Raw genomic sequence first — 25,928 nt, forward strand, 5'->3', positions numbered from 1 at the left:
TCGGAGGGACGAACGGACGCTTTAACCACTAGGCTACCCCACCGCCCTCTCATTTGTACACGGATATTAACTTCATCACTAAGAAATGTTATGACGTACATTTTTAAACGTTTTGCTCAATATAAGAAATCATTCAATCCAAAATCTCGTGAAAATATATCCAATACTTTAATATGAATTCGATACACATGAACAGGAAAAGCAACAAAGAATACAATATTCCCTGGGGATTTTAATACCATTCACAAATACAGCAACAAGTTAAACACCAAATTGTGAGAATATGATTCTGTACTTATTGAGCACGACACACATGTTGTATTCAGACACCAGACACTGTGCAGTCAGTCGACACTAGAGCACCTGTAGCATTGGTTGTGTGACCTTTAGGGCAAAGGTCACAGTTTGTTTTTCCGGGTGAGCTTTGATATGAGCCCCTCGGACATGGTGTACACGGTTGAAGGCCATCAGATGAAGAAGTTCCGGGCAGACAAGGAGCTGTAATAGCAGTGGCATGGAGTCAGTTTTGACTGAAAACAGACAGATTCTGAACAAAAGGGATACTGGGAATGCCAGAAACGTAAAGCAGGGCCAGTAGATACAGTGGAACCCTCGTAGTCCGGACAAGTGTAAAAACCAATGGTTATATTTGGTATCCCTTTTACCCAGAAATATATTTCAGTGAAATGGTAAACGGTTTTCACGAAATATGAACCTATTGTTCACAGTATTGTAGGTGCCTGGGTCCTGCGATCTCAGTAGCAGTGTGAGAGGATATACTCTCTCGAAGATCTGCTTTGAGGGTTTTACATTTGAATTGTATTTGAATTGTAGAAGTCTTACATGATAGTTGAATTTTAACTATGCATATAATAATGCACTCTGAGTAGTTTAAAATAAAATATGCACATACAAACTCCATGATGTAATTCGAACTAGCAACATCCCAACATATTCATTTCTCTGTTTGCAACAAGCCTATTTAATTCATGTTCGTTCCAAGCCTCCAGTACCTATTTATATGTTCCATACCTCTGCAGTCCGTCTTGGAGACAGAACCATCTGCAATTGTAGAGAGACCCCAGGCGCAATACACGCATTTGTGACTATTTTCCTGGTCTTGGTAGCTTCCTTTGGGACAAACCGTGCATGTTTTACTGAGCAAGATGTCCATCACAAAGAAACCTCGGGGACATATGCCTGTTACAAAAATAGATCGACAGCAGTAGACTTACAAAATGATTTTCAAACAACTACAAACCTGATGTCCAATGCAACTGCCTATTTTGACTTCCATCTCTTCTCGTTATGTTCAGGTGAACACACGAACATGCCCTGACTCTGTGTGTGTTTGTGACAGTAGCCTCAATCGTACATCAACTATACTTGGAGCTGTTATGTCGTATGAAAGTGGAAAGCGTTTATTGTGTGAATAGATTCGCGAAGGTCTTGTGAACAATGTAGTGTCTGGGTTATATTTAGTTTCTTTGAACAGTATTTCGGTCATATTACAGAGTCAGGTGTTTTTTGTGGTTCTTCCAAAGATCAACCAATGAGAAAAATATTTTCAATGCGGCCTCTCGTCAGTTGCATCTACTACAACTGAACAAAATTAGAATATCATGAAAATACAAACGTGAACGTACAGTCTCCAGGTCCTTTTCCCCCTTGTTCTTTGTCACCCTTCCCACGGGACACGCATCACACTGTTTGGATCCTGGCCGAGACTGGTATGATCCTATAGGGCACAGGGAACAGGGTTCCATGCCATTGGTGGAGTAGCTGCCAGGACTACAGCGGCCTGTTTGAGAACAATATTTGGCTGCTGCATGTGTTGGAAGGTCTCAAGATTACCTGTAGTGTTGGAGAACAATATGTGGCTGGTGTGTGTGTTGAAAGGTCCTAAGATTACCCGTGGTGATACAGGACAATATGTGTTCAGGTTGCCTATAATGTGACAAAGCAACGTGGCTGTTGTATGTGCCAAGATTGTATTAGAGAATAACGTATCACTGTGTATATATTCGTTAATAGATGACAACATTTGAAAGGAAATCATGTGCTGTGGTGCTACAGGTAAAGGGCAGTGGGTAACCTAGAGAAGACCATTTCTGGTGTCCGCCACCGTGATATTGCTGAAATATTGCTAAAAGCGGCGTAAAACCATACTCACTCAGTGCTACATCTAAATACAGTTTACATGTTCTTATCTAAGTATCATAAACCAGATGTGTTTTCTGTGATAGAGGTAATACAGATAACCTATGATATTTGCACGGTTCGTTGTTTTTAATAATCATTGGATTACTAACTTGTTCATTGGATTGTCTGGTTCAGTTCAACCATCAGGTAGTTGGAGTAATGTTAAATACGTTTAATAACAACAAACACAGATGTGTGCAACCACACTACTTTTCTTTGAGTTTACCTTTACAGCTGGACGAGGAATTTGACCCCTCGGACGTTGTCGTCAAACCGGCTGCACATGGAACACACGTGAGGCGTCCCTCGTGTTCCTGGTATGTTCCAGTAGGACACGGAACACAATCAAGATTGCTGTTTGACACTTTGATATAGGAGCCGCTTGGACAGGCTGTCAAAAGTATGGATTTGTTAATACGGATGTAACACAAGAACGCACACGACACACTGCAAGCAGAACATAAATATATCCCTTGTGCAATAATATCCATGTGTTCATTGCTCCACACCGGTCGACAATTGGGCATCAAATCTGTTCAAAGCTAGATTCTCTTGATACCCCTACTTTTGCTTTTATGAATATAATACAGCAGTTTGGGGATTTGTTGATGATGTGATGAGGCAATATCGAGGCAATCTGACTTTATTTCCATCGAAGAGCACCAGTGACGTGTATAGGTCTCAGCAACACAGCCAAACATTTTCAGATTAGATATTCATAAATGATTAATGTCAAAATGTGGTTCACAGATTTTGGTTAAACTTTGGGTTTAGAATATAACATCTCTTTCACACTTTATAACGCCTCCAAATCCACTGTTAAAACAAGACAATGCGTTATGCATTACAAAACAGCGTGGTTCCATATCGCTGCCATTATCGTTAATACATTTGTTGTAAATTGTCAATAAATGATCTAAGATTTACCCCCCAAATGACATAGATGAATTGAGTTAATCTGCATAGTTGACCTCAAGTATATCCATACGTATGCATATTAATGCTTGAAGATCATGTGTATGACTCATTCGTACTTGCTATTGACACGGTGAAAGAGCATGGATAGGCCTTGTTTCCTGCGTCATCCTTGGCATCGTACCGAACTGAGTAGTTCCCTGCTGGATAAGCGCTTCCGGGTCGTAAGCTGGAGGTCAAGGTCACGTTCACCAAGTCTCCTTTCGGAGAGTCCATAGCCTTGACCTCTGACCACGTGATGTTTAGTTTTGCTTGGTTTGATTCTAGGAAGTGAGTCTGACTGGAAGGACAGTTGATGATCACCGGAGGAGACGTGTCTGGGAAGAAAAAAAGTAGCTATCTTTTGAAGCATGCACTGGTATGCATTTACTTCAATATCCTAATACACATTTCTTGGTCAAAGAAATTCACCACGTTCTGTCATCTACAACCAATGAGTGAGGTAAATCGTCACGTCGGCAATATTTCAGCCATATCGTGACGAGAGAACTTATACGTGGGGCGTGGTGGGCGAACTGGCTAAAACGTCAGGCTAGTGATCCAGAGAGCTTGAGGTGACGGGATCGAGCCCACCTGTGACCGGGTGTAAAAACCTTGGAGTCAACTTTGTGTGCAGACTCTTTCAGTGTTGTCACAACCCCTAGTGTACAGTAAACATTTCATTTTGAGGCGTGAGTAGAAACAATATGATTATGATTTCTGTGAATAAAGCGGATAGAAGTTATGATTATCGGTAACTGCCAGTTGTCTTGTGGTCTGAGTTGGGTATTCATTATTGTTTTCGTAAGAATTATTAGCGACAATCAATTATGAAATTTTGCTATCGATTATCGCATCGGAAAAGGGTAACCGATCAATTATCGATTATAATCGATCATTGGAACACCACTAGTACACGACCCTGTGCACTTAAAAGAACCCACGAATCCGTTGGTATATGACCAGATGGTGGCCACATGAATACGTGCAAACACCTAGTTGCGGGTACATCAACGTGCAGTAAACTTAGACAAAGTACTGTGACTATATGTCCCACAACACCCAGCTGTGAATGGGTATCTCGTAAGGATGGGAAAGCCACACTAACTCGGTGCGCCTAGTGACCGCAAGAGTTGTATGCTCCCCAGGGAGTTGAGATTCATAATACTACGTGCCGTTGCGATTGGCATCCAGTGATCGAGGGAAAAACAAAGCGCCTTTGAGCATCTGAGCTGGATATCGGCGCTATACAAATGTATGTATGCATGCATGTGTGTGTGTGCGTGCGTGCGTGCGTGCGTGCGTGCGTGCGCGTGCGTGCGTGCGTGCGTGCATGCATGCATGTATGTATGTATGTATGTATACGTCAATGTAACACTTATCTACACACAGAAGACCTGACGAGTCTTGCGTTGTGTTCCAAGTGAGCTTTCAAGTACCGTGTTCGTTTGGACAACTGTATAGTCAATTATAATTTCACAGGAAAAGGTGCGGTAAACATGTGCATAGCACGTGGGATTTCTTCAGTAGTGCACAGGTCACCAATTTATTTAAAAGATTGCTGTGTAGTGTTCAAAAGCAGTGTATATTGTGCCTTGCGATGCAATGAAAATGTAACACTAGGCTTGCACTATAAAATTAAACAACTATTACGGTCAATACAATATAAAAACGGTACTTTTGCTACCTGCATGGACCCTACATGCAGCTCGATTTACATCATCCAATCAGCCGCTAGCAATTGTAGTCAAATTTTACCATCATTTATAATCACAAATACACTACGTCCAAAAACTTAAATCTACTTCGAATGTTTTGGGACTTACGTACCGCCACAGGAGGACAATAAATTTACAATACCACAATACTTCAAACACCACTTCTGATGTAAATATTGAGCTGTCATCTGGTAATCTGGATGATAATGTTCTGGATCCAATGACAGCGACACAAGCAATTGCGCCTCCATCCTTGGATCCATCTGTAAATAAAGATTTAAATTAGGATTTGTATGTATTATATTTGAGTGAATTCTCGTCTACACTGTACTTCATTAGTTTCGGATTTCTTGTTTGTGATCAATGTAAGATCAACTTGTGGTATCACTAGGAAGGAGACACGTTTTTATTCTTATTCTTGAAGGCGGAATAAGAGAAGACGTGTTGTACATATCCCCATAGAGGGAATTACAGACAGGGTTGGAATCATTAGAACATAGTTTAGTGACATACTCACTAAACTAGAAATTATATACTGCGTTGTTTAAGAGATGGCTCATCAACCTGGACGTAGAGACTGTCAACAGGAGACGTTCGGAAGGATCCAAGACAAAGTCTAAGACCTTGGTGGTGGACAGAATCTAACAGTTTTAGGTTGCTGTTACAGGCCCTACCATTTACGATGGAAACGTAATCACGTTTCGAGCGGATAAGTGATCTGTATAAGTGAAGAAGGGTTGTTTGATTAGACAGGGTTGACCCAACTCGGTCTTGACATTTTGTGTTAAAAACTGTGATATAAAAAGAAAATATTCACACAGTCTGAACTCTCCACAGCGATGACACACCACAGAACTTCAACATGAATGAGACCCATGACCGAAATGCTGACACTTGTAACATCGGAGCGGATTGAGGACATCCACTCCGATGTTAAAAAAAACCTGTTTTGACTGCGTAAGGGATGTTTTCTTTGATTGGCATAATTATTGGTTTAAGTGATATTGCCATCTTTCTTGAAGCTGAAACGTTTCACCTCCGTAACTCCTTGATCCTCGTGCTCCAAAGCTATGTCCTCCTCTGACGTATCACAGAGACAACGAGCTCTGTCTCCTATGCTACTACGACAAGAGGTCGACTGTCTGTGTACAGCCACAGCAACCTCCATATTGGCAAAGGTCTTGGCAGACAACAGAGATTGCTGTCTCCGTGCTCAGTCCACCAGCCATTACGGAGACGGGTAACGTTCTTTACTTCTCCTCAAATTCCAGACACAGCTTTCGAAATTGCGATGGGGTTGAGTTTGATCGATAGAAAGTTTTCAGCCTTAATCACAAGAAATCGATCCCAAGAATCAACGTTTACGGAAATAGTTTCAGATGGACGATCTATTTCGTCTGGGCGTCTATTTTTTCTCATTACGATATAAACCAGCTTGTGGGGATGCCATGATGAAAGGAAGAACATTCGGCATCCCTGCTCCCCACCCACCATGGAGTGTCAATATGGACGATGTCAAATAGCAGCTGATCTCAAAGATGCTGATAACAGCGATACAGGGATGTTATATTCCTGCCAGTATTTAGCAGTATTTGTATATCAAACTGAATGTCAGGTTGGTCCTCACATACAGGTGAGGTGAGGTGAAATTTGATTTAACGTCGTGCTTGAGAAAATTTCGCTCATTTGACGACGTGCATGCGTTTGTGTGTGTATGTGCGGCTGCTTGTACTAGCCCAGACTTAAGCTGGTTTTATAGTGCTAGCTCACTGAGATACCATGCCGCAGTGAATCATGAATACCCCACTCAGACACATTATACTGACTCCGAGCCGACCAGTCCTTGTTGTACCCATTAATGCCGAGCGCCAGGCAGGGACCAACAAGTACCATATTTTAACGCGTTTTGGTATGACGCGGTCGGGGATCGAACCCGCGACCCTCCGCTCTCCGGGCGGACGCTCTAACCACTACACCACGGAGGCAGTCGGGACATACAGTAAATTTGGAGGCCAACATCACCAGATTGGCCCACGAGCCACCGACTTCTGACATAGGATTCTAGGCAATTTAATATAGCAATAATTTATGATTAGGAAATCGAAATGACCAAGACCCAACAATGGGTTAAATAGGCAAAAATATTCACAATGCACAGGGCTTGGCGTGACCAGCCGACTGAGAGAACCGGGCCCATTCTTCCACCACTCAAGGTGAGGTCAGGGCCGAAGTGGTGTGTTGGGCAAAGGAACGTTGTACCTGGAACCAATGCCCTCAACCACCAGAATCCCTTCCTCCACCGACACAGGGACGCAACTCACGGCAAATAGGTTGTCCAATTCGGTCGCCCCTTACGACCAACAATGGGGTGCTGAAGACGTATTCTACCTTGGGTCCACACGGGGAAAGAGCTATTAGCGTTACCTACAGACCCTTTGAGTCAGAAACGGACCGATGAATTGCAAATTTTATCATTGTACAAAATTGCCACATAAATATAAATAGTACACATGTTTATCATTTACTAATACCCAACAGCTTTCTTATATTTGAAAATTTTCCGGACTCCACCAAAAAAGTTCTTTAAGAAACTATCATTAAAATTTTGACACAGTTCACTATTTGTTACGAGGGAGGGGTGCAGAGAAAGGGACAGCCAGGTGTGCGAAAAAGGATGGAGACGGCACAGCACAGGCTAATGAATCAATTACTTGGTGGGAACTTGTGCACGTGCTTCTCTAACACCTGGCTGTCCCTTTCTCCGCACTCCTCAAAATGCACGAAGAAGATGTTATTTTAAACTAAATTTGTAAAGTATATTTTATTCTCTTTGGCTCTGCTGTGTAGCATTGCCCTTGGTACGAGTGAAATATTCATCTCAGATCATCGTTACCGTCACATGAAGTGATCCTCTCATTTTAGTTGATGACCTGCTCAATTTTCATACATACCATAAATTATAGTTAACTCTACATTGTTCCTTTAATCTGTGTGACTATTTTAGCAGATAGGAAAGCAGTGGGTGCTCGTTACCAGATCATTCTTGGAGCTAACCTAGGAACAAGATCTGTTTTTGTACCACAACCATGCCTCGGTACTTTCGTCTCACGAATAAATAGTAACAGTATAAGAAACGTTTTGTAGTGTTTGATCATGCCACATTGTATTATTTCACTGTCATATCGTGCATTTTAGAAACATATACCAAACAGACTAGCGGAGTTGACCAGGTTTCGCTTGACAAACACTTGACCGAGGAAGACGAGCCAAGTTTATAACCAGCATTGCACCGTAGGTAACAGACGTCATCGAGTCTATGAACTGTGTTGGTTCCACAGTGAATGACACCATTACTAACTCTTGGCGGGGGACATCTGATTTCTGACAAAGAAACATTCGCCAATGGGTATCTGGGTGAGTATGGCCTCACGCCACTTTAAGCAATATTCCAGCAAAATCACATTGTACCAATGTGGGGAATCAAGCCCGGGTCTTCGGCGGGACGACCGGACTCATAGAAATAAAAAAAATGATCCTATGGTGATTAGGTCTTGTATAACAACGACATTTTGACCCACAACAAGTGTGACGCTTGACCATTTACAACGGATACTTTTAACGTATCTGGTGGGCATTTCAAAATATTTAAGATATTTCATATGAGTGGTTAACAATTACAAAACATTGCAATAAAACACAATAAGAGAGCGCAATGTACTCCTTAACTTACCTGTACAAGATTCCGTTACAGTCAGATGTCCAGCAAAGCAAGATATAGAGCCGCAGTTAGATGTGTATCCATGGTCACAGCTGAGAGAACAAGTTATCGCTTGAAACAGGTTCGAAGGATTTGGACACGAAACTGTTCCGAAAGGGACCCTTGGAGTAGTACAGGCTAAAAGTAGATGACCCAACACCTTCACACAGTGTGTCTGGATTCATTGTATACAGTTCCTTGTCAAAATTGAAAGTCAAATCTCCAGATTTATCTGGGCCTTGACTGGTAGGTTTCACAAGTGATATCACCCATGGGTGTTGATATGACACAGGTAGGATAACAATATTTGGATGAATAACTTCCCATTGTGTACTTTGCAGGCTTGAATTGTTCACGCGTTCATCTAGCCCTTGTGTTGTTATTGTGTCTGGCTTCCAGCCCTTGTGTTGTTATTGTGTCTGGATTCCTAATCCCCATTGTACTGTACAAACATCTGCTCTAACTTGTATATATGCTCCTTCATCCTTATGCTGTTCATCACTTGCTTGATAACGGTGTTATAACCTACACCGAAACGTCACTCTCACAGCAATAAAGACGTTATTCATCCATATATTGTTATCCTACCTTACTGCTCCAACATCTAAATGCCTCTCAAAGAAGTTGATATCAAACGTTTTAGTATATTTTCCTAGTGCAATTAAACCATTCCATCAAACATGTTTCATTTCATGTGTGGACTCGTCTGAAGTAAAGAGTAAAAACGTTTGGCACTGCCATGGTGATACCTTTGTATTGATTTGTGAATCAACATCTTGAATGGACTGTGGAAGACGTGGCAAATCGTCACATTATGGCTGCATGTAATAATAATAATGTGTCGATTTATATAGCGCCAAACTCCACACAAGGTATGCTCATAGCGCTAATAATCAAGGCATGTGGCAGAGATACGTTACAGTCACAGCGACTAATGCAGGACAGCGATCGTCCATATATTTCAAAAGACGAAGAACTACGTAGCCAATACAAGTAAGTCTTAATTGCAGTTATTTATATGACGATTGTCTTTATTTTTAATTCCCATTCCCACAGTATTGTACAGTGATTTGTCACCCGTCCCACTCTGTCCCTTTCAAAACTTACTATGTATGACATGTATGACCTTAACTGGTCATCCTCTTGGCCGTGTCTGCTATCACATCAACTGGTCCAAGGCAATGCTATTGTTTCTGTACCTTTCCACTGTTGTCTCTACATCTGTCCATGGTTGTCAATAACTATATTCATTACATACGAGGGCGAAAATATCGGGGTTCATATTTTTCATACGATGCCCTTGGGAAAAATATCACTTTGTCATGGTGACGTGACGTCATGAACAATGCTATATATGACGTCACGTTTCTTCTGTGACGTTGCGTTCTACATGCGGCGACGGCGGGTAGACAACCTTATGTTTGAAAGTAGTTTTGGGTTATTTTCCTGAATTTGACGACTTCGGTAAAAAATGGAATATTATATTCGTGCCCTTATCATACTATGTTTACGACACTAGTGCCTAAATATCGGTATATCCCTCGCTCTCGCTCAGGAAATACCAATATTTAGGCACTCGTGTCGTAAACATAGTATGACATGGGTACTCATATAATATCCTCTATATATGTTCATATCTAAACTGTCACTAGTCCGGTATTCCGACTGTCTGTGTAGGGACGACCGCGAGGAGGATAATGCCGCTCTAGCTCAGTATTGCGCTCGCGTGGTCCTGGATCTGCGTACGGCTATAAAATTACATAGGAATTTAGAATATAACATTTCCTATCCGTTGTTAAAATATATGTGCAAATACCTTGGCGGTTTGAGAAATAGACACAGCTAAATGTTGTCCAAAATTTTGTTATGCGTTATAAAACAATAAATGTCTCCGCTTTTGATAGTGTACCGATGAAAGCACTGTGCTACGATTTTTTGTCATTTGGCATCTTTACGGAAAGTGTGTGCGAAGAAAATGCTGGCGCACATAACCGCTCTAAAACACACGTATACCTTTCTAACGTCATCCGCGAGGAAAGTTTGGAATATTTGCATAGGAGGTTTAATTTGTATGCTCGGCCGCCGGTGTCCACATGTATTAATTACATGCATATTTGTCTCGTTCATACATCAGAGATGATTTTATTCGCTGACAGTTTTCTGACAAGCTTATGATCAAAACATTTTTTGCATAGGGAAATTAGGATGTGTATTTGAAAAGCGACGATCCTTTCACGCAAATATAACGAATATTTACGTTTACTATTATTTCTCGTGAATATTGACATAAAATACGTAAAATAACAGAAAGTAAGAATTTTGAAAAGACGTTTCCAAGAAATAAGAACAATTGATATTTACAAAGGTCTTTCAAGCGCCTGCATGACAATACATATTTATATATCAAATGGGCTGCACCGTTTACTCCGTCGGCTTCGATGGCAGTACGTGGGGCCGTACAATCTATGTAAACAAAGTATCGCTACGCAAATCGAAATAGTGTTACACGTTTAAGGATATTTGCTTTAGTAAAACTAATCCATTCTATCAAAGATGATTAATTAATTAGATATGTAGACTCGTCAAAAATAAAAGAGTTCAGAAATATGCACATTATATTGAATGACGGTGCAAGATGTGAGGAATCGTCACATCCTTCTGGCCTGTGGCAGAGGTACTATGCTAGCCGCATGGAACTCTGGGTAGGAGAGTGAGTTCTCTTCGCCTGTACAGCCTCCTACAGTAAACTACTCCGTTTCATCCACAGGCCCTCGTGTCTTTGCGAGGATTAATTATCAAATAAATATTGTTTTTGAGATGACCCCCGACTCAAAATGCTTCACAGTGCAATACATTATGACAAGGCACCCCACCCTACTGCTTTGCCGATCGCTACGCTACCATCGCATGCAATCAATTAAAACTTAATGGAAACAGAATCATGGATGATTGGCCTATCGAGCACCGGTCATGACACCTACCAATGCTTTATTGTTATTTCTGCAAGTCGATTGAAACCCGATTTTGACTCTCAACTAAACGATCTTGACACAAATGGCTGACGATATATCCACACAAAACAAGTGTGTGGTCGAAGCAAGCTTAAGCCCTCTGGTTGGTTGATGTTGGTTTCTGTTTGTACATCATGCACAGACACACACTTCGCAGTTGTGAATTCTGCGGGAAATTCCCTGTTTCTTGAGAAAGTTAAATTTCATAAAATAGCCTTTCAAAATACTATAGTATGCTTCATCGTAAATGTCGCCATTTTTGACACAAAACGAAATCGCGATTAACCGCGTTATTTGCTGCGTGTTTTGAAATATGAGAATCAGATAATTAATGAATCAAGTGAAGAGACCTCGCAAAATCCTGTGTACCCTTGTCAGCGAAGCCGCCATTTTGTAAGAAATGGGTCATCGGTAGTGATGTCATAGGTCAACATTGTTGTATGTACATTTTGCGTATCGTTCAGATATTTCTTCATGAAACTAATTTCAGTATCTCAAATAGCCTTGTTCAATATACGCCCTGTTCAATAAGGGTTGTTATCTCCCTTCCGGATTGTCGCCCTTTGTTTTCCCACAATGCAACGATCTTCCGGAGAGCAAAATATCTGTGTCAAAATGGCGGAAAGTAAGCAAAGCGCAACGAATGACCTGGATAAACTTCTTGTTCGCGTCCTGAAGGATTACTTGCGAGAACGAGGCACCCAAGTATCAGGGACAAAGGCAGAGCTTCTCATTCGAGCGCGCGGGATTGGGAAACGTCGTTTTCGGCCGCTAAGCGAGATTCAGGAAGATGACATCAGAGAGAATCAAGAACGCAAGGTGACCCGGTTTACTACACCACTTGGCGAAGTACTACCCGAGCCATCGAGCATACGAAAATGGGATACAAATGTTGAGAACATTCCAATCGTACGATTGTTTGATTTGTATAAAGCACATCACAATTTAATTCTGGACTCAAAAAAGTCTACAACCTCTCCGCACTGTGAGCACTCTCTGACCATATTTGACCAAATTTGAAAACTTATGGGCCGACTCTGTTTTGAGAATACGAACATAACTTCATTGTTGCAAAAGAAATACATATAAGCATTTGCTATGTGCTAAAACTGTATGTACCTATTTACCTAAGTAAATTTGCAGATTCTTCTAGCAATGGCAAAGTAGGGTTCTTTAGTTTACGGATTCAAATAAATCAAATGGGTGTTTTTAATATCATACGTAATAGACGTCATATTTTTACATGACATGATTAAATATCGAGGTAAAAAAACACAGAAATGGGATCAATTTGGATCAGTCATTATACCATCCAGGCATTAGAAAACCTGAAAAAGTCCACACTGCTTTGATACTTTATTACAATCAGACACGAACTACCGGGGAGATTTTCAAATCTGATGGGCATCCACCCTTCTTAATGTCGCACTGTTTAGGTTGAAGAAATTAATCATAACCATGATGAGCGACAGACTTGAATTCATACAGTTTTAAATGCCTTTATTTCATTGACTGTGTCAGTCTGACAAGAAACAGATGAAACCGATGAGTGTGCAATACTATTGTCGGTCTGCAAACTTGAATGAACTTTTCCTGTGAATGACATTTACACATTTATTGACACATGTGCTAATATCTGATGTATGCACAATAAACATGAAGCATAGTTGAAGATGTGTAGAAAAGATCCACAACATGTGAATACACTGCATTTCTAGTTACACTTGCATCACTATCAGAATCTGCATTCTCAGGAGACGTTGTGATTTCTTCAACAATCTCTTCAGTTACCTGAAAAAATTAAAAGCATATGATTAACATGATTAATGCCAGATTTAGCTACCTGTTTAGATATGTTTCATACAAATGACTGGTGCAGTAAAACGTTTAAATGAATCACACATTAAGTAATGTGTGCTGAATAAAACCAATAGTTCTATAACTTGAACACAGGTTGAAAATGAAGCAGGATTTACAAGAGTGGCTTGTCATACAAATACACAAACAAGCCAAAGCAAAGTCTATTAAATCTGGCATGCCTAGATTGTTTCAGCTTTAGGAAAATGAAGAGAGTATCTGGGCTTCTTTACATTATTTAGTGTGTTTAGAGATCTCATAAAATATTTTGATTGCATTTAGTCTAATAGATCTATAAATATGTAGATGTTGGGGCCCAATGATTGTGAAAATATAGCATCAGAAAACATTTTTTTCTCACCTTGTCGCTTTCAACGATCTTAGTAAATCCGTTTTTCAGGATAAATACTGTGGGTACACTTTTATCAGTAATGTATTTGTCATTACTGAAATGCGATGAACACAATCTGTCATTCTTTTCACTGAACTGAAAATGTTTACTGACAATTCGTATTTGCCATAACCAAGCCTTTTGTAAGGTCTTTTTTTGCTGGAAAGCGGTGAAAAGTGACACTTTTTCCATTCACGATCTTCCCACGATAATTACTACAAACACAACAGTAGTGTCGATACGCAGACTTTGAAGCGTTTCCTTTCACTCCATCCGCGTCATTGGTAATTGGATGACCGTCCTCCATTTTTTGCTCTCCGGAAGTTTCAGTGAACAATCGAGCTACAAAGGGGAGGTAAATTTGAAGGGAGATAACAACCCTTATTGAACTGGACTATAAGGTATACGTTTTTTATTCTTTGAAAGTTTTTGATTGTTGAATAATATTTACATAAGATATTGACACATTTAGTGTAGTACACCATATTAAACCTTTGCACACGTGTTAGAAGATGAAACGTAGTCATAACTCCAACATGTACTTTAGTTCCAATGATGTACAATATTCAATACATTGGGACTAATATTGCAGTTCCATATGGACAACTTAATAAGCAGTGATTTAATTCAACCTTACAAGTAAAACTGATAATATTATTGAAAATGATTTATACATTCTATGAAATGCATATGCACACATATTTAAAAGAATTGTCTTGTTCATTGAAACTGTTTGTTTCGTTTTACAGAAAAAACAATTATGTATACTGATTGACCAGGTGCGTGTATGTCAGAAACGTTCTATGATTCTCTATCATTGTTTTCGATAATATAATCAATTCCTATTCGATTAAAAATATTGTGATGACAGGATATCAGACCCTAACAATATCTATACGAAACTTGTTTGAAAATATATATACAATGTCATGTCTTAATTTGGACAAACCTTACAACCATATTCTAATAGTTCCGTGCACAAAAGCTATCTTTTTGCACCTTTGATGGCATACTTTTGAAGAGAAATAGCTACTAATCAAAGAAAATTCTTATCCTAAAAAATATTCGGGTGTTGGGAAATATTATTTTTCATTTACGTTAAATTGATGACAAACAGGTGAGCGTGTTGCTCACTATAAGATACGCAGTCATAATAGCAGTGTCTATTTCTCAAACCGTCGAGGTAGTCGCACCTATGTTTATACCAACGGATAGGAAATTTAATATTTTACATTTCTGTGTGATTTTATAGCCGTACGCAGATTCAGGACCACGCGAGCGCAATACTGAGCTAGTTCCCCTGTCCATTTCGTGTTGGCGCATGGAACTCTGGGTTGGAGAGAGGAACCTGGCAGGCCCTGCATGAATCACCATTTTTGCTTTCGAGATGGAATCCTCATTACGTGTTCAGTGTCCATGAAATATATAACAGCTATTTGTAATCAGGCGGAAGAACGTCATTGGTATGAAATATGTAGTCAGTTGGAAGTGAAGAAGTGCGCTGAACGGTGATCGATGTATGGATGAGTTGATACAATCATAGCCCTGCTCCAACTGAACGATTTCTCCCTTCTATCACTCTCGACACCTCCCACAAGATCTATTCACCTACCGCGAGATTCCCTCCTGATCACGGCGCATCCAGGGTGACTGGGAACAAAACTCCCTCTTCATAAATCATTTTCTGAAAATGTACAATCTTTGAAACTAGATTAATGAGGGTACTAGATATATTACTAGAATTCATGAGTAGTTGAAGGATACTTACAGGTGACTCTTTTCTCGATCCCTGTAACATATAGGAAATAGGGAGTGACTGGACATAATCTGCCATTCATTCGGATTTCATATGTGCATAAGATTGATGGTGCATCGTAAAGGAATGTACAGGAACTGTTAGTTACCTCAGTTTCCTTTCTTGCAAGTTTAAACATCCGGTCACAAGTTATAATTATACATTTGAAAACTGGATTTGCCAAAACCGTTATTGACGTCAACCCCGAAACACCGCAAACCAAAGCATGTCAAAAACACAACTATGATGTGTTATAACCTTTCCCTTGTTATACATTGTGTCTGCAGGGCAGTGTGGTACATTTAGACTTGAGCTATAACCTCATAGGGATCACCTTGTAGGCACTGAGAATGAAGTAGAATAACTGGAAACCTATTAGCCCCCCAAAAAAATTAAAATGTTTCTGGTATAATGCATACAGACTAAAATGACTCGATGACGCAACTTTTTTTTTATTTACAGTGTGTTTGTTTTTAATTATCATGCTACTAGTTCTTCACAGAAAGTAATAAAAAACAACAGAAATTCATTCAAAATAAAGTTTACTGAAAAAATGGTTTACATCAGTATTTATATAACGTGCCTCCTTCATAAACCTTTTGAGAGTATGACTAGAACAGTTATTATGATCAAACGTTAACAATATCCTGTGACTGGAACAATAATTTTAAAAACCCAACTTCACATTCATTTGTATCCAATGTGACAAGAGCAATAACCAAACGTTTTAAACCAAATTCTTTGGTCATACCATAAATGAACAGCGGCAAAATGAATGTTCCAAACAATATCAACTACTTTGTAATGAAATTCACTATCCTGAAAGGTAAAGTTCAAACTTCCATTGAGTTCACAACCGTAAATACCAACTTTACTTTGATTTGATTTTTGGCTCAAGCATCTTGCTTTTCCGTTTCATTATCTTGGGATGAATCTTGATACATTCAACACAAATGGGATACACATCCACTGCTGCCTGCCCCACAATAATATCACTGCAGGCACAGTGGCAGTATATTTGGGGATACAGTCCAGAACTGTAGTAGGGAATCTCAACTGGTAGTGAGCACTGAAGATCTTTCCTCACAAACACTTATGAAAGAACACCATCTTGTGTTTCTTTGAAATCTTTCAAACATGATCCACAAGAAAAATCAACGTCTTCAATGCACTTGTCAAAGAGTTCCTTATCTTTTAGTTTTCTGGCGGCATGCAGCAACCTCGGCTTGTTGCATTCTTGACACACAATGAGCAGAAGGATTGAAAGGCATATCATGCCCATCATCAGTCTTCACAGGTTTTAACGTTGGTCGGTCTGTCTGTGGTGATTGTCCGATACACCTCCTGAAATGGTAGAGAATGAGTGCCTTCTCTTGTATTCACTGTGTCCAGAACTGGGTCAGGCAAAAATCGAATCTTGCTGAATACGTCTGGTTCGAGACGTGGTACAGAGTGGAATTTGCAATCCTTGTCACTGCATCTTTTGACACAGAAGGAATAGTGTCTTTCCTGGCAATGTTGTTCCATAAACTTAAGAAATTTGTGTAACTTCTGAGCCATTTTCTTTGTCATGTCAGGTGATAATGTAGCATCTATCACATTCAGATCACCAACAAATTCCTTGAGGTCTTCATCTGATGCACTTGGGTAGATTTCAAAGGGGACTTCTTTCAGAGACAAATTCTTAAATAATTCTGTCAACAAACGAAATGGCTGCTAAACACTGTCAATAACAGCATCTTTGAGTGTTGGGACCTTTTTTGCAGCATCCCTGATGTTTTGCACACTGTTCCATTTCATCAGGTGGGTTTCAAGGTTTGAGTCCAAAGCCTTTCTCATTACACCAACTGACTGCAGAGAGGGATTAAGCATAGACATTATTCGTTCACATGGATTCATCCATGAATGTCCAGGTGGTGTGCGAACTGCAATAACAGCATCATAGTTTTTGTCAAGGAAAAGGGCAATAATAGATAGCTGAACAGACAGGTAGTTAACTCGGTGGTCAGGCCCACCATCTGAGTACAAAAGCAAGATCTCTTTTGGTTCTTCACCAATGATAGACTTCTGTTCCACTGCATGGCGTAGCAGAGAGGATGGCTGAAACACACTGTCCTTTAGGCCCACATGTGCAGTGCACCTGTAGAATGATCCACACAAATCTTTGGGTACATCCACTTCAAGACACACACTAGGTGTGAGCGACAACTTGGTAAAGTCATGATCTGCCACTTGAAATGTTTCATTCAATCCAACCAACACCTGCCGTCCTCTATCTACAGCAGCAACATGACATCCTGGCTCTCCAACATTCACTTTGTGCTTGTCGTCTATACAGAACATTGTGATATGATCCCTGAACTCCACAGCATATTCTTTCAGGTATTTGAAGTATGCTGCTGCATAATAAACATCAACATGTGGTCTCTGTTGAACCATATACTTAACCTCCAAGGTTCCGGTATACTGCAAAGAAGCTTTGCTTGTTGGGGTTTTGGGCCAAAACTGCAGACGAAGCCACTGTTTAGATGGGACTGGTGTATCAGGAGGAAGTCTTTTCTTCACTTCATTCAGCAAATGTGAGACGGACATGGCCTTTGCTAGGTAGGTGACCGATTCATGTCTTCGTTCATGTACAGCTGTCTCTACAACAGGGTTCACATAGTTCCCGACTTCATCGAAGAACCTGCCATAAACGGGAGGACGCCCTGGATTATGATCTCGCAAGTCAACTACCAGTTAAGCACGACTGTCAATGTCAGAAGAGGACGATGTGGTTGTTGCATCACAAGTCAACTGAGCATAGATTTCCCTCACATACACTGGTTTCATGTTGGCAACCAAACTGATCTTTTCTGCAAAAAGTCGACGTATGGTAATGTGGCACAAGTTGTTGTATTTCAGCTGACAACTGGGCAGTCGTTGTTTCAGATTCAATCTCAGAAATGTCTACTGGCTCCTTCCACATAAAGTGCAAATTTGGAATACTGCCACCAGGTGAATGTGAGTAGAGTACAGACTTGAATGTGAGACCATTTGCTTTCAGCAGGTCTGTGATTTTGAACCGCTCTTGTCTGTCAATCGGTAGCACATCACTGATAGAAACAAACTGAAAGTTCTCCAATAGAGACAGTAGGCTTGTGATAGATGAAAGTTGTTTGGCCACATCAAAACACTGTTGAAGTCTATGTGGAAGTCTGAACACTGCCACTGCATCACTCAATTTCCTCACCTGAAAACAAAAATATGACTTGAGAGAGTATGCAAACATTTCAAACATCATTTTCGAGTTTGATATTTTTCAATCCATGATATTTTCATAACAATATAAAATATATAAATACATAAAGCATTTCAATAAATGTCCAAAGTTAAAGTTAAAAAATAATAATTATGAATATCTTGACAGTTCTACAATTCCTTTCATTTTCAAAACATCTTGACTGCTTCATAGACAGATTTCCATGCACTGGACTGAATCCAAGACTGAAAGAGAGAAATATTTCAGAGTGACTTTGAGGATTAGTATTATTTGATACTTTATAATTGAGAGTTTGAAATTTGTAAATACTACAATGAAATTTTAATATGTTTGTAAAGCTCTCATATTACATTCATGAAAAATATTTAGATTCAAATTTATCAATACCTGTTCAAGAATGTTGAAGAGGCGTTGGGATGAGACTGTTAGTTTATCTGCTGACAGGTTTTTGGGGACATGTTGGTGACTTTTGGAGATGCTGTAACCTTGAAAAATATCAAACTCTGGAGGCAGCATACAGTTTTGTTGTATGGGGATCAACCATCCAAAGGCCATCGCCTGGTAGCAGACAAGTTCATATGAAATAATGAATTGAAAGATGTGTATACTTTCATACTATTGCAGTGGCACATTTTATATTTTGACAATTTATTATCTAAAATATCTAAGGAAAAATAAACAAAAATGAATATTTTTATATCCATGAAATTATTATAATTTGTTTGAAAGTAAGTTAGAATATCACCATGAAATACTTATGTATTTGTTAAAATTTGAAATGAAATTTCAGTTAACATGTAGATATACATATTTATACATGTGTATAAGTCGTTAATACTTACAGTCCGTTTGAGTCAGAAACGGACCAATGAATTGCAAATTTTATCATTGTACAAAATTGCCACATAAATATAAATAGTACACATGTTTATCATTTACTAGTACCCAACAGCTTTCTTATATTTGAAAATTTTCCGGACTCCACCAAAAATGTTGTTAAAGAAACTATCATCATTGAAAATGCAAAAGTTGTTATCTGTCGCGGCGGGGTGAAACCGTAGAAACGGAACAGCCAGTCATGGCGGGAGACATCTCAAAATCTATTCCGGGAGACCTGTCGGTTCCTCGTCCGTCGCAGTGTTATAGTCACAACTTAAAGGGATGACAAATAGTGCCACAGTTGCCTGTTGTAAGCCATCCCGAGACCAGTAAACTTGTTCAATGACGTTAGCTACCTTGTTGACACCGTTTTGCCAAGTTTCAGTCGTGATTTTGTTAAAGGTCACATGCAACCAAAAAATCAAACATAATTAAAACACAATTATCACTTCTTCATGACATATAATATGCATTGCTGATTATGAAAAAACAAATAAACAAAATTATAAGCGTATAATCGCAAATCAAAAGTGCAATATTTTGTACTTGGGTTTACCTCCCTCGAAACGAAGCAGCCGGGATACCGAACCCAGTCAGAGCGGGTGGGTGTGCACTCAAGTGTAACGGCTGGTTCATTTGCAGATGCCTCCCTCACGGCTCATTGTGTGTGTATATATAGAGATGTTGGGTTTTGTAAATACATGCTCATTTTTTGTGTATAACATTTTGCAATCAACAGACATCATAACATGTGATGTGTTCAAGTATCACACCTGCCTGTCTTTGTAATTACATAATGTGACAGAGACCGAACTCGGGCCATAAATCAATGCGTATTGTTTATGGTGTATAGCCTGAAGTTCAAATTGCATGTGGTCAGTGATCGCAGTTGTGTATTGAATATTGTCATTAGCAGACAGGCAGGCAGACACACAGGTGTCAATAAAACAAGACATTGTGTTTTGTCTGTGACAACGACATATCTATATCACAGTTAGAAATTCTGTCAACGCTAAATAATGACATTGCTTTTCTGTATCGAACTGAGAAAGTGACTCGGTAAGAAGAACGTGTGGTGAAATAGACAAATGAAATTATATAAACAGTTTATTTACTGTCATAACATATAAAAAAGCTCGCGCCTGTGAAATATCAACAAAACATTAGGAAAATAGCTCACACCAAAGCCTTCACCGAGTATTCACCAGACAGCCCACTTCCAAGTTGCGTGAACCTATTTCACTGCACACATGCTATGAGCGCAGCCCAGCTGTTGAGACCAGTTTTCCCCCGAAATTTTCGGGGGAAAATTCGTTAATCGTTTGAACTCCGATTTCGCGCGTTATTTTTAAAGGTATCAGAATCTGCAAAGTTGTGTTTTACGTTGCATGTGACCTTTAAGGGATTCCTTAACCAAAACCTCTACGTCACGTAATCTAAAAGTTGTGTTTGATCTGGAAAAATCTCCTTTGACAATACCCCATATCATTTCAATGGGGTTAAGGTCACAGTGATAGGGTGGAAGTCGCAGAATATCGTGACCCTTACTTTTTATGTAACTGTCAACTTTGTAGAAAGGTTCACCTTTGTGGGTTTTTTATGATCTCATATAGCTGAGGCTTCGTTGCCTTTGAAGGCCGTGGGATCTGAAATTTGTCGAGCCATGATATCATATCACCTTTTCGACTGTTCGATGTCGGGGCTTTACTGTCGGGGTCATGCACGCTGTGGTATGGGGCATTGTCCATTACAATAAAAGACTTCTCTGGTAGAGCTGGTACCAACTTGTTTTTAACCCTATCGAGGAAAACCGCACCATTCATCTCGGAATGGTAGTCTCTGTTATCTGTGGACTTTGCCCTGAATACCACGTCACAGCCTGGGAGAAAGCCTTTGCTGGAGCAACCAGCATGGAGAATGATTAGTCTCTCTCCTTTCCCTAGAGGCAGCTTTCTACGTGACCCCTTATCACCCCCATCGGGTACCCACTGACTGCTGGCAGTGTGCGAGGCATTGACCCAGGTCTCGACCAAGTACACTTGCTCGAAACCTTCCTCGCGCTTCTTCTTTATAACCCTGAGAAAATTATTTCTCAAGCGAACGATATCAGGGCGTTCACAGAGTACTGACCTATTCTCCCCGAAATTTTCTTACTTTGATACTCTGAGGTTGTGTTCCTGCTTCAAATGCTTTTTTAAAATTTTCAGCGACATGTATTTGTTTTCAGAATAGAGCTTGTTGATAGACTGCCTTACAAGGTTCTTTTGAAAGTAGTCCAAATGTTTTAACTTGTGTGATTTTGACACGACCCCTACCTGCTTCGCATCACCCTCACAATGTTTATGTTCCAGAACATTTGTCAGTACCCTTGCTAATACTCCTAAAGCTTTTGCTGCCTGCTTACGGAATTTATTTATGGCATAAAATGGTTTGAGCCTTTTGGCTTCAGCACGGAAAAAATCGTACACTTTAATCATCAACTGTTTCACGTCAGCATTCAACTTCATTTTTCATCAGGCATGTGTATCCCATGCACGACGAGATAGTGGCTGTTCCGTTTCTGCGGTTTCACCCCACCGCGACAGATAACAACTTTTGCGTTTTCAATGATGATAGTTTCTTAAACAACTTTTTTGGTGGAGTCCGGAAAATTTTCACATATAAGAAAGCTGTTGGGTATTAGTAAATGATAAACATGTGTGCTATTTATATTTCTGTGTCAATTTTGTACAATGATAAAATTTGCAATTCATTGGTCCGTTTCTGACTCAAACTGTTTGGATAGTGAGTTTTGAGCCCTGAAGCCCCACCCTCCTTTTATCCCTTCCGGACTAGGTGTGTGTGTGAAAACCTTTAGGTTGACCTCAGTGGTCTGTGATTATTATTCAATTATGGTATGAGTGGTATGAGTTTGCTGACTCAAGTGTTCACACAGCAAAATCTTTTTTCAAGGTAGAATTAATATGACTCTATGCACATCAGGTAAATTTAGATGCTATTTATCAGGTCAAAAACAGTGAAATATCAGAGCAAATTTTGTTAAATCAAACAGAACCTTTGCAGAGTGAGGTAACACTAGGCAGCTTAAAATAGATTTCATTCACTCGCGATTTGGTACAAGGAACAACTCAGAAATTCTGAGTATTTATTTTCCATATCTGTGAAAAATAAACGATTGTAGCTGTTAGCATATTCATGCGCCAAACAATAATTTTAGTGCGTGAATGGGGCACAGCCTATGCACTACACTAATGCAGAATCGCATGCTCGCTGAACCTACCATAACTGAGGGACACAGACAGTTGTGTTTGGATGAAATAGTGTAAGATGTTTACGCTTTTTTAAAGCACATCCATCCAATCATTAAAACTGACCCTAATTTTAAGTATTTAGGGCTGTCATTTTTATCACCATGGCTTGTACTTATGTGTGTACAGATATTTTCAAGTAGGTGCCATTTGGTGCGGAACTAGGGTTGATGTGTTCAGCTTCCTGTGCTCACAAAGGTGGCGGGGCAAGTTGGCCAGAAATTGTGTTCTATTGTAGTTTAAAGGCCAGATTGTACACAGAATGGCTGTTGATAGCCTGACTATTTTATCAGTGCGTGAATCGCGCAGCCTAGAATGAATGTATGCTCAGGGGTCAGCTTCAGTCACTAAGTGTCTGACCGGAATTAAAGACAGGACATAGTAAGCAGTTGAGGACTGGTGGTCACTGAATATCTCAAGTAGGGTGAAGAGTCAAGTGGTTGTACAAGTAGCTATACAATGACAAATGTCAAATTTACATGATCAACTCTTCTTCTATGTCATACTGGTGTAAACATCATGTGACGGATAATAGTATGTTCTGTTTGAATGTTTGAAGAGGTGGAGACCCGTGGTGTTAAGAACTGTACTGTAGGTTAAATGTATTCAGTAGAAATAGGGTTGTTTATCAGTAATAGAATAAAGAATTGTACAGTTGTCTAATGTCAGTCAGCAAACAGATATACATCAAGAAACAAGAGAGATATACAGATTTCATGGTTTATTCACTCCATTTCAAATGAGTAGACATTAGGATAGGAACACTCCTATAATCTACTTAACATCTTTTGTGAATTGTCTCATTGCCCCTCCTCATCCTCCTGTCCTTCACTTTCTGCAGCAGATGTCATGTGTTCATTGTCATCTTTAGTTAAATCTTTCACCCAAGATTTATATTTGTACAGTTTTGAAAACACGTCATGATACAGATTATTCCTGTCTTGTACTTGGTTCAGTATTCTTTGTGTCTTTGGGCCCCACTGCATTATGATACAGATAAGTAATAAATCGTGCATGCGTCTATTTAAAAGTGATCCAGATTATTTTTTTTTCCTTTTGGCTTCTATTGTGTCTTCCTTTAAACCTCTTTTCATGTAAAGCTGTCGTTTCTCATCCAAAAAGTCTTTTTCAGCTCACGCGTACATCAATACATTTGTCTTATATCTTGCTCTTCGAGATCAGCTATCATATTTTTCCTGTTGTTGTGTGTGACATCACTTAATGATCCATTATCATCATTTTCCATTTCAGGACATTGTTTATCGTGTAAATGTCTTTGTAAGTTGTGCTTATTGCTAAACACCTGTCCACAATAATCACAATCTGGCAGAGGACGTGGTGTCTTCACAGAGGAGAAGTTTTCGTCATCTTCCTCCACTTCTGAAACACCTTATGTTCGCCGGATTCCAAAATGTGGAACGCGATAAGCGCTTCGCCTTGGTTGATACCCAACCCTTCTCAAATCCAATGTGACACACAATATGGAACCAGAAAATAGATCTAAGGGGACAGAAATATAGCTAATGAGTAGTGATTTCACAGTCAAACAGGATTGTAACTGACATAGGTCGTTACAGCCACAACTGAACACCTCTAAACCCATGGTGAACTTTTCATTTTCTGAAAACCAGAAAAAATATTGCATGTTCTGTCGTTTAAAAGTGTGAATGACTACTGCTAATGTCTACATGTCATTACCGTTGAGATGAGAAGGTTCCATGGCAAAACTTGCAGCCACTATCAGAGGGAAAACACACACTGTTCCCAGCAACATGGTGACTTCTTTGGGAGGATCAGGGGTCAGCTAAAACATAAAGATATATTCAAACACAGGACCATGAGTTGAGACTTGGTATGTGTCTATGAATCATAAGGATTCATAAGGATTTCTGGTTGTTTCTTGTGATTACCCTTACCTCTATATTCTTCTTCCCTGTCGATATGATCATTGGTTGTGAGACATATCCCGACTGTTCACTTTGTTATACCCATAGCCTTCACTTTAAACTTCAGGGATTCTAATAAATCCCTTCTTATCAGGATAAGCATGTGTTGTTTCTCATCAGTCGATGGTCAAATGTTATCTTGGTTTGATAAATAAATGGAAAACATACTTCATGCATTACATTTGTACATCAAACTCGGTCTCATATTTATGCACCGCAGGAGAGTGTCCCGCTGCAAACTTGGTGTATATACAGGGGTATCTTCCAGACCTCATGCCTTAAGAGGGGCGGTGGCGTTGCATAAGTTAAAGCGTTTGCTCGTCACGCCGAAGACCCGGGTTCAATTCAAAACATAGGAGCAATGTGTGTGTAGCCCATTTCTGATGTCCCCCGCGGTGATATTGCTCACTCACTCAAGCCTCCAGACATCCTCCATTCAAGAATACACCATACAGTGCAGCCGTGTTCGTCTGGTCCCTTATTTCCGGGAATCTTCCGGGGAATTGTTTGGGAAACCTATATATACAGAACAAGAAGCTACGCTCACATGCACCATGGGCAGCTATGACATCACAAACCTCTTCACCAACAACCTTTCCCTGATGTCCCCCCGAAACAAGCTCCAATACTAGAATGTACGACCTAAACACCGCCCTCACCATCGACAACATCATCAACCTCTTCTCCAGCCGCTTTGACACCTCATACTTCACTATCCACGACGTATTGTACATGCAAATACCTTCTCCCTTCTCTCGCTACTCATCACTGAAACCTTCACGCGTATTTCGAAGAATCAGCCTTCTCCACAGCACTGTTCCAACCCCTCAGTTATTATCGAAACATAG

At 39.9% G+C, this 25,928-nt stretch overlaps 1 protein-coding gene across 1 annotated transcript; it reads right to left on the reverse strand.

Annotated features, from left to right (window-relative positions):
• Window positions 1-207: 207 nt before the first annotated feature.
• Window positions 208-25,175, reverse strand: LOC124279270 (hyalin-like). Its single transcript, XM_046715092.1, has 9 exons — window positions 25,051-25,175; window positions 24,833-24,938; window positions 15,659-15,679; window positions 8,605-8,769; window positions 3,237-3,494; window positions 2,429-2,593; window positions 1,647-1,801; window positions 1,033-1,200; window positions 208-498 (listed from the first exon to the last, which is right to left on the reverse strand). Exons 1-8 carry the CDS (start codon window positions 25,081-25,083, stop codon window positions 1,174-1,176), a joined length of 930 nt encoding a protein of 309 aa, XP_046571048.1. The 5' UTR covers window positions 25,084-25,175; the 3' UTR covers window positions 208-498; window positions 1,033-1,173.
• Between the last annotated feature and the right edge of the window lie 753 nt (window positions 25,176-25,928).

The sequence above is a fragment of the Haliotis rubra genome, unplaced genomic scaffold (assembly GCF_003918875.1).
Source record: "Haliotis rubra isolate DU_JTF1 unplaced genomic scaffold, ASM391887v1 Scf249, whole genome shotgun sequence".
Classification (NCBI taxonomy): domain Eukaryota; kingdom Metazoa; phylum Mollusca; class Gastropoda; order Lepetellida; family Haliotidae; genus Haliotis; species Haliotis rubra.

Excerpts from the sequence above, each read along its gene's own strand:
- LOC124279270 (XM_046715092.1), bottom strand. The coding sequence starts at position 25,083 with ATGATCATATCGACAGGGAAGAAGAATATAGAG. Across the intron at positions 24,939-25,050 it reads CAGGGAAGAAGAATATAGAG|CTGACCCCTGATCCTCCCAA; the intron begins GTAAGGGTAATC and ends TTTATGTTTTAG. Across the intron at positions 15,680-24,832 it reads GGAACCTTCTCATCTCAACG|GGATCGAGAAAAGAGTCACC; the intron begins GTAATGACATGT and ends TATATGTTACAG.